The sequence below is a fragment of the Malus sylvestris genome, chromosome 9, assembly GCF_916048215.2.
Source record: "Malus sylvestris chromosome 9, drMalSylv7.2, whole genome shotgun sequence".
In the NCBI taxonomy this organism is placed as follows: domain Eukaryota; kingdom Viridiplantae; phylum Streptophyta; class Magnoliopsida; order Rosales; family Rosaceae; genus Malus; species Malus sylvestris.
In genome coordinates this window covers 31,552,366-31,567,262 of record NC_062268.1, presented here as the reverse complement: position 1 = coordinate 31,567,262, position 14,897 = coordinate 31,552,366, and the positions used below count along the sequence as shown (strand labels likewise).

General features: G+C 35.4%; 1 protein-coding gene across 2 annotated transcripts; it reads left to right on the top strand.

Annotated features, from left to right (window-relative positions):
* Nucleotides 1-8,726: 8,726 nt before the first annotated feature.
* On the top strand, nucleotides 8,727-13,818 carry LOC126634258 (probable RNA-dependent RNA polymerase 1). 2 transcript variants are annotated; one of them, XM_050304767.1, is made up of 5 exons: nucleotides 8,727-9,061; nucleotides 9,193-9,343; nucleotides 9,720-10,243; nucleotides 10,352-10,467; nucleotides 13,488-13,818. In XM_050304767.1, the coding sequence occupies exons 1-3, from the start codon at nucleotides 8,727-8,729 to the stop codon at nucleotides 10,212-10,214; spliced, it is 981 nt and encodes a 326-aa protein (XP_050160724.1). In that variant the 3' UTR covers nucleotides 10,215-10,243; nucleotides 10,352-10,467; nucleotides 13,488-13,818. The 2 variants fall into 2 exon arrangements, with proteins under 2 accessions (XP_050160724.1, XP_050160725.1); XM_050304768.1 differs by lacking the exon at nucleotides 13,488-13,818 and adding an exon at nucleotides 12,949-13,478.
* The last annotated feature ends 1,079 nt before the right edge of the window (nucleotides 13,819-14,897 follow it).

Genomic DNA, 14,897 nt, shown 5'->3' with positions numbered 1-14,897 from the left:
AGAAACAAAAACACTAATTACTCACACAAAATACCCTTAAGATTGCTTTCACGAAAGTAAATACCCTCCAAAAACCGACAGTACATATATACTTATCACATCCTCGTCTTTCCTACTCCACTATCGATCCGGCTCTCTCCTGCTCCACCACCATTCATCCAGCCCCCTTTCATTTTTCGTGAGTTTCGTTACTATCTTTCTGCCATAGCTTTTGTTAATATATAGCATTCTATCTTCTCCATGTTTGATTCAAGTCTACTCTCTCTGTCTCTCTTATTAGTTATTTCTCACTCTAGTGGTTGGGACCGTTGGGTTGGGAAGCTCTGGGAACCTTTTACAAGGAACGACGAGAAATCTGTGAATGGTAAGTGAGTAATTATTATTATTATTTTAAATATCTGTGAGTTGAATTTAGGGAACTTTAACGAAAAACCTTCGGTACTGTTCACTTGAATGAAAAATTATATTTTTACATTAAAAAGTCAATCTTGATACTATTTACTTTACCATTTATTTTGTCCTTATCGTTAAAATTCAAAGTTTTCAAGCCATTTTTATTAGTTTTCCTTTGAATTTAACGTTGAAAACATTCAAAGAAGAGCCACGAATCAACCAAGCAATGAGCGACTGAAGGAGCGGATGTTCTAGCAATTGATGTTAGCAGCTCTTTCATATATATAAAACAAAATTTTCTACGTACGTGTAGAAAGGATAAGGATTAATTATATGGAACTAGTTCATTGCTACGGTAACATTCCATTATGTTGCATTATTGAAATGCAACATTACGGAACGTCTGTCACATGTAAGCTTTTCTCTCTAGGAGATTGCGAAGTTGACAATTTGGGTCCACCTTTAGTTGTTCGTCAAAATGTTAGTTGAATGGAATTTGGATCCTTTTTGGACTTTACTGTCTGAAGCCTAAGAACTAGGAAATTCGAGCTCTTGGTTTGTGTGAAGAGAGATCGAAGCCTTATGTTTGTGAGGTTGGCCAGCAAAATGAATTAATGGGAATCGTCGTTCAATTTGAATAATACGTCAACGAAAGAGGTTGGCCGATGAATTGCCTGATCTTTAGACTTCAGACAGCAAGAGACTCTCTGTCTTGTTAAATGAGACGTCATGTGGATCCGCTTTTTCGCTGAAGTGGATGATCGATTCATCCAGGTCGCTTGACGGGTTAACACATTGACAAATGATGACACAAACACCTTCTGATATTTTGAAACTATTTTACATTAGTTTCATGTCAGTTGAATATCAGTCAAATGATGACATTATTCTAAAAATAATTCAGTATGACAAAAGTAATGTGAAGAATGACTTTTTAATTAAAAGTAGCAACTTTGGCACATATGATGCTTGTGCCAATTTTGTAAAAGAGAAGAAAAATGAACAGAAACAACTTACAGTATGACACAAATTTACACAATCTAATTATTATAGCAAAGTGTGCATGTGTTTGGTGGGAAGGTTTTTATTTTTGTCTATTTATGATTAAACTCTGATTAAAATTTTAAATGAAAGCGATGATATGGAAAAAACTTGACTTGGTCAGAAATGATTAGGCAAGCTAGACTACATAGGATCTGGATTGTAGCTGTTAAAGCAACCTACCCTTTTCTCCGCTCAAAGCAATTGGAAGGAGCCAGACCCTCAATGGAATAAACAACATTATTCTTGTCAAATAGAAGAATAAACAACGTTATTATTGTCAGATAGAAGAATAAACAACGTTATTCTTGAAAGAACATGAACATTGGAATCCACCAGAAAATATTAAAATTTCGAAGTTATAATTTAATAATATAAAAAATTATCAAAATACAACCCTGAAAGTTGTTTATATAGTCTAACCAAATCCTAGCTCCAAAAGAAAAATAAAATAGAAAAAATAATAAAATCACTTAAAAAATTATCAACAATACGGGACACAGGTGTCTTGCGGAAAAGTCTCGACTAATAATAGAGAAAGTAGAACCTCAGTTTCTAGAAAATGAGTCTCAAGGCAATAACACGTAAAATACAACCCAAGTTTCTGGAAAACAATGTTTAAGATTAAAATAGCAGAACTTCGTCAAGATTGAGTTTTCTTTGGTTAACGCTTGTCATGCTGCTCCATGAAAGTCTCTACTAGCCATTCTACATCAACTGTGGTATTTCGAGAGGAAGTTGGTAATTAACTATGCTGGGGGTTTTGCTCTTTAAGCATCACACGTAACAAGCTCCATAGTGGTGGTGAGCTATTAGGGATGGTGTTTAGTTGGCTTTGGATAAACAGTGGTCTCAAATTGTGCTCGAAAATGATGCCGTCGATGTAGTCCAGTTGATTGGCAGCTTGTACGGCGACAGTCCCTTGCTTGGTTTTATGGCTGGGGATATTAGGGCTTGGTTGCGAGGCTTTTGTTGCATCCCGAGTTTGTTATATTTGTAGAACGGCTAATATGGTGGTTCATAGATTGGCAAGTTGGCGTTATATTCTGATTTTGAATTTTGTTGGTGCGAGGAGTTTTCAAATCTAACAAAAGGATGCCGTTTTTTAAGAATATGTATTTTTTTAATGTTAATAAAACCACTATTGTTTCACCCTACATAAAAAAAAAATAATTAAAAAAAAATAAAATAAAAAACCATGATAAAAATCACTCAAAACAATAAAAATAGCCAGAGCCTACTACTAGCTAGTTGAGGTGCAAGAGTTATACTCTAACTCTAAGCTTTCATACTTGCCCTTAAGATAACTCATTTTTCCCAAGTTTTAATACCATGACCTAGTCATCGGTGGTTGTTTTGCACACCAACTGGTGCTTAGAGGCTTTGATCTTTGGTTAGAAGCTAGAAACCATTTTAATTCCATAATGATATTTAGTATTTATATCAGTTTTTTAAGCTCTGTTGATGATCTTTGGTCAAGTGGTAAATCATTTGAATAAGTTACCTTTTCTCATGTACTCTTTTCTTGTTCTCAAAGGATTACTTTTTAGAAATTCTACCATGCTTTAGTGTATCTTATACATCGGAGCATAGAAAGTTCTATATTTTCTCCCTACATTTTCTCTGATGGGTGAGTTTATTTGTAAATGTAATGAAGAAAGATGGCTAAGACGATAAAGTTGTTTGGATTCCCGTCCGATGCGACTGTGCAAAAAGTGAAGTTGTTTCTTCAGCGACTTACTGGAGAAGACAGTATTTATGCTATTATATTAGCAGACCCTAAAAATGAAGGAATTTATGATGCTACTGTTGAGTTTGACTCCACTGAAAATGCCGAGTCTTTTATCTCCTTGGCCAGGGCCAGTGAAGGTCTCCGGTATGATAGTTCCACTTTCAAGGCTCCCTACTATTTGACAGCTAAAAAGATGAAGTATGATCTTATACCGAAGCCAAGAATCTTCGTGCGCGACTTGGAATTAATATTAGTGCATTTTGGTTGCAAGATTGCAATGAAGAGTTTCATATTTTGTGGACAGTAGGAGATGTTTCAGTGGACTATGGGTCTCAATTACACAAGGAAGTACGTTTTCTTCTGCCATATCCTTTGGAGTATAGGCTCGACCTTTCCTATGAGAACATCGGGCAAATTGAGTTGTATCGTCCGTTTGACACCCTTATGGACTATCTTTTGATTCAGGTACACACATTCCAGAAAACTAATCCCTTGGAGTGTTGAGATCAATTTACTCTAAGGTTTAACAGTGTGAATACATTGTATATTACTAGCTAGTATGCACCATCCCACCATGCATGTGTTCATTTGTCTGCATTTGAAATTATATATCCAACTGCTTTCACTAGTTCAGGTCAGGAAAAATTTCACCTTTTTTTCTTTAATTTGCATCAAAACTCATTGTAAGTTAGAAAATCCTATGTCGTCATCATCTTCTTCTTCTCCTATAGTCGTGACTAGCGTGACAATTCCCTCCAAAATTAATATGGCTGCCGCTGCAGACTAGAACTCATGTATTTGTACGAATAATGCAAATAAAAGAAAAGAGAAAGGAATTACATGATTATCTATGTAGTAAATTAGAGACAAACTGGTCTGAAAGCTCCTCCTCCCTAGTTCTTTGACAAATAGTGCCTGTGATTGGAGCACCAGAAAATCAACCTCTTCCAATTCCAACTGAAACAAGAGCACAACTAATTTTTGATCTGAAACTGTTGAAGCACCACTTCAGGATTTCGGTTTATTAATGTAGGAGAGAGCTACGGATGTAGAAGATAGGGGAATTGTTGGCTTACCCCAAGTGTTTTATGGAAAAGGTAACAAAATCTTATGTTGACCTAGATAATGGAACTGCAGATGGAGAGAGAATTAGGCAATTTATAGTTTAAAAACTCAAGGTCTTGTTTTGGTGTATTTTAAAACTTCAATTAATTTCTTTGTAATGACAATATTCTATCAAACTAGAAAAAAGGCCCTATTAACTCAGAAGTGTTTGTTAACTACTGTCGGAGCATTTTTAATTCTGGTTTCCATGATTTTGACAGTAATCTAATTATTTTCAGCTGCACTATTTTTTTTCTAAGCTAAGAAGTATCTTTTTCTTATTGAACTATATATGTGTCCTTTCCTTTATTATCAGCTAAATGGCGCTCCTCGAATATATGTGATAAGATTTTTAACGTCTATGCAAATAGGGTCAAAATCACATGAAATACTTGCAAGAATACAAGGATATCGTAGTGTAGATGCTCATGCAAGGTCGTTTTTCTCAAGGACTATTTGGATAATTTATGTAGAAACAATTCCTAATCAAATACTTAGAATTAAAACTTGAGAAAATAGAGTTTGAGATTGGGTAAATTAAAAACGAATTTCAATTAAAAACTAATATAATCGAAGAAAAGATTTTTAAATACCAATTTATAAAGGCACTAGGGTTCCACCATCACCTAGCAATCCTATGAATTTCTACCAATTACTTATGATTTACACATGCCACTCCGAAGGTTAGATTTTCCTAATACATATTCTCCTCGTGATATTCAAGCAAGAACGTATATCTAACATGCAATCTGTCTGTGATATTCAGATCAAATGTGAACATGCAAGACTCATTAAGATTTATGAAAACCTTTCGAAGAACCATACAACCCCTAAGAACGTGATATTCACCTTAGATGAAATTACAATTATCAATCACAAGAAGCAATACTCAATCCTCCGGTGATATTCTGACCAAATTGCATCCAATTACTTGTCTAAACATCCTAATGTTGGCCAATCATCAAGATAATTAGATAGTTTAAAACAGTGATCAATAATTCAAAGTGTGCATGCAATCAATCATAAGCAAGGAAGAAAAAATCGATAATATCGGCGATATTTCGCCGATATTATCGTTTTTTTAAAGATCCGATATTTTTTTAACTATCCAATTAATTTTCGTCAAAATATCACAATATTATCAATATTATCGCAATATTTTTAAAATTATCGATAATATCACAATAAAATATTCAAAAATACTTAATATGTTGAGAAATCTCAACATACTACACTTGATCAACGCCCAAAGGCCAACCAAGACATGAAGACAAGCTTTCTCAGGAGGTGAATGTGCCTTTTATAGGCATTTTTGGCTTGCTCACTGCCCTCGCTGGGCGATGGGGGACTCAGTCACTCAACCAAGGAAGAAAATCAGAATTTCGGCCGAAAATTTACACCCACTTTAAACGGCCATAACTTTGTCAAACCTCAACGAAATCAAGCAAGACAAAAACGAAAGTTGCAGTCCTCGAAGAGAAGAAGAGAATGGTACCTCACACGACGTCTGAATCGTCGTTTTTTGGCCGGAAAATGCCTCGAAAGTCACTGAGATCGCCGGAAATTGGGTAAGATTCAAATGAGTATAACTTTTTTAATACTCAACGAAATTGAGTGAAACAAAAAGGAAAGTTGTACTACTCGACGAGACGAAGAGATTGATACCTTGCACGCCGGCCAAATCGCCGTGGTTTGGCCGGAAATTTCCTCGAAAGCCACTGAGGTCGCCGGAAATTGGGTAAGATTCAAATGAGTATAACTTTTTCAATACGCAACGAAATTGAGTGAAACGAAAAGGAAAGTTGTAGCCCTCGAAGAGACGAAGAGAATGGTACCTTACACGACGTCTGACTCATTGTGGTTTGGCCGGAAATTGCCTCGAAAGCCACTGAGGTCGCCGGAAACTGGGTAAGATTCAAATGAGTATAACTTTTTCAATACTCAACGAAATTGAGTGAAACAAAAAGGAAAGTTGTACTACTCGACGAGACGAAGAGATTGATACCTTGCACGCCGGCCAAAATTCAATTGACACACTCCTGGTTTCCAAAATTCAATTCTTTTACTTTATATAAACTTGAAAAAACATAATCGGCATCCAAATTAAAGTTTAATCTTATTCTTATGTGTAAGAAATTTAAAGTGTCAAATTCGGCACATTATTCTTCATCATTTTATTCACTTCCCTTTTTTTTTTAATATCCTAAATAAAACCTCCAAATATTGTACTAATTAATTATATATAAATGATTATGGTGTGTTTAAACTTCTTTCATTAATTACTACATATTTTCTACACTCACAATGTTTGCCAGCTCGCTATATAATCAACTTAAATCAGTTAAATCCATCATGCAATGCATTTCCTTCCAATTTTTTGTGATAAACTAATAGATAATTGACTAAATAAACATCCTACAAAGTTTCATTAAAAATTTCTAAGTTTTTCTTACAATTTCCGTGGTTTCCATGTAATTTTTATCGATATCGATATTTTACCGATATTTCCATCGATATTTCCGTGTTTTCGGACTACCGATATTTCCGATATTACCGATATTTTCTTCCTTGATCATAAGCAATTAAATAAAAATTACATATTCATGCTAAGGCTCAAGGTTTCGCCCTAGCAAAAGGAATTAGTTATGCATATTCATAATTGAAATCATAGAAAATATTATTACACATAAAAGGAATGAAAGCACCTTGAAGTAGAAAATCTCCAAGAACCCTAGCCAAGTTCTTTGTCTCTGGAGTTGAATAATAATAAGCGTAGAGAAAAATTGTAGATGGCCAAAGCCATATATTTGCTCAGCCCCCACAAACCCTAAGACATAGGTTTCTTATTCCAACTAGGAAACTAAGAAAAATAATAAAATATCTTAGAAAATAAAACCCTAATTAAACTAGGAGAATCTGCCAAATACTTGTCCAGCCACGTTTTAGCCTCAGATCTCCTCCAAATCCGGCCCAGGACAGCTTGTTTTAAAGATAAGGACCTTCCGAACACATCTCCAGAAGGCCACGAAACCATCAGAGGTCATTTTGAGCTCCAAAAACGCAATTTAAGCCCAGAAACGTCATTTTCCAGCACCGCGCATTGCTCCTTTATTTTATCGCCAGAAAATAACCGCTTGATGGAAAAATCCCAAATTTTGATACAACCAAGCTAAGTGACTCACGAACGTCGTCCAACTGGAATTACTCAAAAATTCGTCCATTTGACCACGTTTTGCTCCAGAGGAAGTCGAACGTCCTATATTGAAAATACAATTGAAAGTATCAAAATTCTTCCAAAATATTAACCAAAATATACTAAGAATAGGGTTAAATATATAATATAAAATTCACTTATCAATATGCAAAAAAATTACATAAGGATTATGAAGACCTTGATATGAAGTATTTCAAGGATAACCCTAATGACCAATGGATAAGAAGTGTTGATTTCACTCCATCATACTGTATTGGTCAGTCTACTGCAATATGTTCGGAGCTTCCTTGTGGTTGCCAACTTCCAGATTTCATAAAATGCGTTGCTTCTTATAAAGTGAGGATAGGGAACTTCATCTTGCAGACTAGTTCTGCTCTTTCTTGCTACCATGATTTAGTCCCTATTGTTGATTCTCCTCCAAGCGTTGATTTGCCGTATTCTATTTTATTCAAAATCAACATATTGGTTCAGCATGGTCGTTTTTCATGGCCAACACTTGATGAAGACTTCTATATGTTGGTTGATTCAAGCCAAACAAATTCTCACTTGATAGAGTATGCCCTCAACCAATTATTTCATTTAAAAGAGATCTGTTATGAACCTTCAAAGTTGCTTAAGAAGTACACGACCTCAGAAACAGACAAACCTCCACCAAGGGAATCCTTAGATTCTGGGTTCGTTTATGTACACAAAGTCATGATAACACCGTGCAAAGTGTATTTTTGTGGTCCGGAGCTTATAATGTCAAACCGTGTTCTACGCAACTATCGAGAGGATATAGATAACTTTCTTCGTGTTTCATTTGTTGACGAGGACTTAAATAAACTCCATCTGGCAGATGTACCTACTCCTGGCAGATGTACCTCCTCTGCCTTTCAGATTCGATATGGTGGATACAAAGGTATAGTAGCAGTTAATCCAACCTCATCAATGAAATTATCATTGAGAAAAAGCATGTGCAAATTTGAATCAAAAACCACAAAGCTAGATGTTTTGGCATGGAGTAAGTTGTGACCTTGTTTCCTAAATCGCCAGTTGATTACTCTTTTGTCTACCCTTGGAGTTCAGGATGATGTTTTCAAGGAAAAACAGAGATTTTGTATACGAGAGCTGGAGGCTACACTGAATGATCCCTTTAAAGCGCAGAACGCTCTAGATTTAATTTCTTCAGGAGAGATTACAAACATCCTCAAGGAATTGCTAAGTTGTGGCTATGAACCTAGTGTTGAACCCTTTGTTGCAATGATGCTGCGAACTTTCAAGGAAGTACAGTTGATGGAATTGCGGACTAAAACAAGGATTTTGATACCAGATGGAAGATCACTAATGGGATGTCTAGATCAAACTGGAACTTTAGAATATGGACAGGTGTTTTTGCAATGCTTTGGCACTAGACATAGCCAGTTTTTTTATGACTCGGTCACGCTTAGTGGTAAGCGCTTCATAGTTGAGGAACAAGTAGTGGTTGGAAAAAGCCCATGTTTACACCCTGGCGATGTCCGAGTTTTAATGGCTGTAGATGTACTAGCCCTGCATCATATGGTGGACTGTGTTGTCTTCCCACAAAAAGAACCACGGTAAGACATTTGTTTTTCTTCTTCTGACTTTTATAATTGTTTACGAAGTGGTACTTTTTCTTTGTTTGCTAGCATAATTTAGCTCAAAATATTTCATATAAACATGACTTTGAATTTTGTTCATATCGCAGGCCTCATCCGGATGAATGTTCAGGAAGTGATCTTGATGGAGATATCTACTTTGTGTCTTGGGATCCAGAACTGATTCGTCCCCGAAAATTCCCACCTATGGATTATAGCCCAATGCAAACAAAAGAATTGGATCATGAGTTCACAGTTGAGGTAATACTATTGGATAATTATGTTTGTTGTGGAAAGTATGGAACTGCAAATCTAAAATTGTTTTTTTCTTCTTTCTTCAACATTGAAACAATGATTTGAATTTCCTATCGTTTTTTTCTTCTAAATTGGTTTTTCGTCTATGATATTCAACGGTTGGTGCAACACTTGAGGACCGTAGTGATTCAATACATTCCACGTTCTTACAATAGAGTGGCGAACTAGCTGGCCACCTTTGTGTCCCAGAATAGAGGTCCAAACAATTGGATTTTGTTTGTAAACTTTGTGTCCTAGGGACTATCCGGATTTCATGGAAAAGCCTAACAAATACACCTATGAATCATCCGGAGTGATTGGAGTTCTCTATCGTGATTTGAAGGACATTGCTCTACATGACAGCTCTATCACACCCTTCACTTTTGAAATCTCGAAGAAGTCCTATGACCCAGACATGGAAGTGGATGGCTTTGAGTATTACCTTGAAGATGCTCACCGTTACAAAAGCATTTATGATGATAAGTTGAGAAGTCTGATGGAATTTTATGGGATCAAGACAGAGGCTGAATTACTTGGTACAAGTTTTATGAGAATGCCAAAATATCCCGATAAGAGTTGGAATATAAAATCTGTGGACGTGGCTGTGAGGCCTTTGTGGAAGGAAGTTAGAGGATGGTTCGATGAGAGGGGAACTAGTTTAGATGCTGGAGCCGATGATAATCTATTTGCAAAAGCTTCAGCTTGGTACTGTGCAACATATCATCCTACTTATTTTGGCAAGTACAATGCGGGTGAAGATCATAACCATTTCATCAGCTTTCCGTGGTGTGTTTATGACAAGCTTATCGATATAAAAAAAAGGTGCAGTACGCTTTGAAAGGGCTCTACATGGGAACATTAATTCAGGTACGTATGACTTCCATTTGAGTTAAGAAAACTGGAAGAATTAACAAATACAAAACTCTGTTTCTTGATTCTCATTAAGTGATACTGCTTAATGTATGTGCATTTCAGATTATTCATTGAGCAAAGAACCTTCAGGAAGACCCATTATTTTCATGTAGTCGTTTTTGCCAATAAAATCTCAATGACACGGTTGATCTTTAGCGCCTTCTTCCAACTCATCAGGTGTATGTTTCTGATCACAAACTTGCTTGCTTTTATTTCATTATGTTTAGGGATTTTTTTTGTAATCAGTTTTAGTGGTTTTAATCCTCTTTTATTTCACGTTCATTCATCTGTAGTCAATAGGACTTTCAAGGTCCATCCTGGTAATTATATAGTCATCAGGACTCTTAAACCCAGTACTGAATTCTTCTCCAGCAACCTTCACTTTTGCAAAACCTGGTGCAAATTCTATATATGTATAGTCACAGCATACTAAACGCAGGATACAGTACTGTGGATTCTTTGTCGCAAATCATATAGCATATGTCGGAGAATATATTTTCTAGCAAGTTATGTTCAGTTATATATTTCCACATTAAATAGTCTGGGGCAAAATTGCTAAGTACTTGAAATATATATGTACGTACAATATGTTTCTTAGAAGTTTCATATTTCAGAAATTGATACACTTTTGGAGGTTAGAGTCAACTAGAAATCGATGCCTGCGCGTTGCTGCGGGATTAAAAATTGTATGGAAGATTGTGCAAACATATGAAAGATTGTAAGAAGATTAATACTATTTACATTCAAAAGAATCTAAATAGATCTTAATCTGCTAATCCCTATAATAATTGGGATTACTAATATAGTGTCAAGAAATGATTGGACAGAAGAATATGGGTAAACATGTGACAGAAGACAGACTTACAATAATTCAGCCTTCAATCTTAAGGCCATCTCCAACCGAAGGCTGGCCAGAGGGCTCGTTTTAGCTCTCTGGCCCTCCAAGATTCTCCAAGATATTAATATTTTAATGAACAGTACAGGGCCATATTTGCCTCCGTCTCCAACCGAGGGCCAGAGGGCCAGAGGGCCAGAGGGCTCGTTTTAGCCCTATCACAAAAAACCGTCTCCAACCGAGGGCCAAAGGGCCATAGGGCCAAACATAATTTATTATTTAAAAACTACAACTAAAATGTTGTTTAAGTTTCATGTTGTATAATTTTTATGTTGGTTAATTTTATTTAATGTTGTTTCATATTGTTTAATGTTGTTTCATGTTACTTAATTTAATTTAATGTTGTTTCATATTGTTTAATGTTGTTTCATGTTACTTAATTTAATTTAATGTTGTATAATGGCTTAGGAAGTTATAGAAAAAAAATAGAATTTAAAAAAAATATGAAACAAATTTTGTCAAATAGAAGTTATAGGAAAAAAAAATGGAATTTAAAAAAAATATGAAACAAATTTTGTGAAATAGAAATTATAGGAAAAAAATGGAATTTAAAAAACAATATGAAGTAAATTTTGTGAAATAGAAGTTATAGGAAAAAAAAATATGAAACAAATTTTGTGAAATAGAAGTTGTGAAATAGAAGTTATAGGAAAAAAATGGAATTTAAAAAAAACCAAATTTTGTGAAATAGAAGTTATAGGAAAAAATAGAAGTTATATGAAAAATGTTGTAAATAAAAAAGAATAATAATAATGTAAAAAAAAAAAACAAATCAAATGCAACGGCTAGTAGCCGTTTCATTTGAATTTTTTTTTAAAACAATCCTGTCGGTTATAACCGACAGGAATACACCATTATTTATTATATTAAATAATAGCATGTATTCCTGTCGGTTATAACCGACAGGAATAACAAAACATTAAAAAAAAAAAGAGCCAGCCCGGGGCTGGCTGGCTGGCCGAAAGCAGCCAGCCCTCCAGCCCTCCAGCCCTCTCCGATCCCGTGGGGTCCTCCCAGATTCCAGAGCCCTCTGGCCTAGCCCTCGGTTGGAGACGGTTTTAGGGCTATTTTCGGCCCTCTGGCCCTCTGGACCCTTCGGTTGTAGATGGCCTAAGGTCGTTCGGATCGGAGAGCTGAATCTTAATGCATTCTTTCTGCAATTTTCCATAAATACGAATAAAAATTTAAAATCCAAGTCTAAAAATTAACCGATATCCCAACTTTGTAATAAATTGTGATGACAAAATCAACAAAATAGAATGAAAACATGACTTACAAATATAAGGCATACTTGAATCTTGATCTAAAGTCGGTGCTGAGTCAATTGGTTGTCACCAACTCTAAATGAGAATTCATCAGAACCTAGAAATTTAAATAAAGAATTTTACAAAATCAATATTTACTAAAACCCAATTATTTTGTTTATCATGTATTATGGCTTGCCAAAGACTGAATAAAAAAAATGCACAATAAAGAGTCAAAACTCAAAGTAAAAAATCCATCTTCAAAGTACTATTAAATGCCAGCATTTACCCAATTATAAGAAATTGAATTGTTAAAATTTAAATACCATTATCAATTCACCTTCCTTAATCTTTTATAAAGTTTCCTCGCACCCTTCTTTAACTGCTGCATAATAAATAAATAAAACACATATTACTCTTTAAATACTAAAATTGAAGATCTTAAATTCATAAATTATCCAAGACTTAATAAGCTCATCAAAATGGAAGAGCCTTGATTTTCCATCTTTCTTCCGTTCTAGGATGAAGAACACGTGTATAGCAGTAAGAAAATCCAACGAAAAGGCACACGGATGAGGACGCGTGTGCAATGTGCACAGAGAAAGAAGAAAGCAGAAAAACAAAGGAAGAAGGCGGAGCAATGAGGGACACGTAGGCAAATGAGGGTAAAACTGCATTTTTACTGTGAAAAAGCACAAAAAATGCCACAGAAAGAAGCATTTGGAGGGTGTTTTCATCCACACACTGTCCGTAAACAGTAACCCATCTCACATGATGAACAGTGAGGGGAACTGGGCTTTAGTATATATAGATTTACCTATTTCAACCAATAATAGTATAATTGGAACGGTGTCTGTGTGACATCCCGAATCCCACATAGGGAATGCACGCGGTGGGGAAATAAATTTTGGTACTAGTTGAAGCGAGGTTTCATGAGTATTCCCAATTATAGATTTGGGGTGTCACAGGTTGATATTCATCATAAATGGACAAGTTTTTTTTGTTGTAATGGTTTTTTCTAGGTCTGAAATTTCTGAGTAATTATTGTTGGATCGTGCAGCTAATCAACAATGACTAGCGATGCAGGCAGTTGATGGAGATGTATTCTTCGGAATTGATCAAAATTATGGCCTGTTATTAGCTGGTAAAAGTTGGATCACACTAGAGCTGGTGAGCGTGTTGCTGCTGATTCAAGAAAGCAAAATACTGCTCTTGTTATTTTATTTCCTTCTTATCAGTTTCTAACACTTTTTATCAGTTGTTATCAGTTTCTTACACTGTTCTAAGAATTGGATGGTAGAATCTAAAAGGAGAAAAAAATCATTTTCAAAGAGAAATAATTCAAAACAAAAACAAACATCTCACCAGACGGAAAAGTTTCGTCGGCTCAAAGTTGCTTTCGTCACTGTAAATTTTAGCGGATTAAGGTTCGTCAATAAAGATTAGTTGGGCAAAACCTGTTGCTCAAAGTTTGATACAAAGAAAAAACTATTGGTCAAACAAAATTTGCCCGACGAATAAAGTCGTCGAACGAATGCGCGTTGACCGAACTAAACCAACAAAACCATCATGCTCGACAAGGATATTTCATGGGGACAAGGATTGTCTGCCCTCCTTGTTCCCGTGCCCTCTTGTTTTGTGTGGTTACGGTTAAACCACGTCAACATTTTATATTGTTTTTTTTATAGAGATAATAAGACACAAATAGATAGTAATATAAAATGTTGACGTGGCTTAACCGTGACCACACAAATAGGAGGGCATGGGAACAAGGAAGGCAGACAATCCTTGTCGGGCCAACATAATTAAATAATGTTATAAATCATCAGGTAAACTCTAAGAAACTAAAAAAATAAATAAAATAATAACCTGTTTACTCGACGAAACAATTCATCGGGCTAACTTTTTTATTTATTTTTTAAATATTAAAAAAATTATAACAAAAACTTATTTAATTCTAATTATATTAATTTAGAAGCTATGATTATGACAACTTCAAAAAAAAAATTTATTTACGTCTAAAATAAAGTTATTCGTACAATTATATTAAAAAAAAAAAAAAACTGAACAAAGGAACGTAAGCTACTCAGGTGGGTGTTGAGGTAGGAGAATGACTCCTAAAGGTCGGCCGGGAGCTCAAGAATCCTTATGCCAGAAGTTGACAAAGATTGTGCTACCATAGCGAAGTACATGCGCATTAATTCTTAGTCGCATGCAACAACTTATGACAGGCACGTTGCGTATTCTTTTTGACACTCAACTTCTTCTTTTTTGTGCACTAGCTATATCTCCACCTACTAAAGTCTGGAATCAGTCTCAGACGAAGTATTAGAGCTTATTGAAGAATAAGACCACCAAGTTACCAAATTTGACCCGCTCCTAGGTCGTGAACTTCATTCCCTTTTCGTCGGCCCACCCCATCCATTAGCAACTATAAAGACACCTTTGCATCCGGTGTCAACTCCTCCAT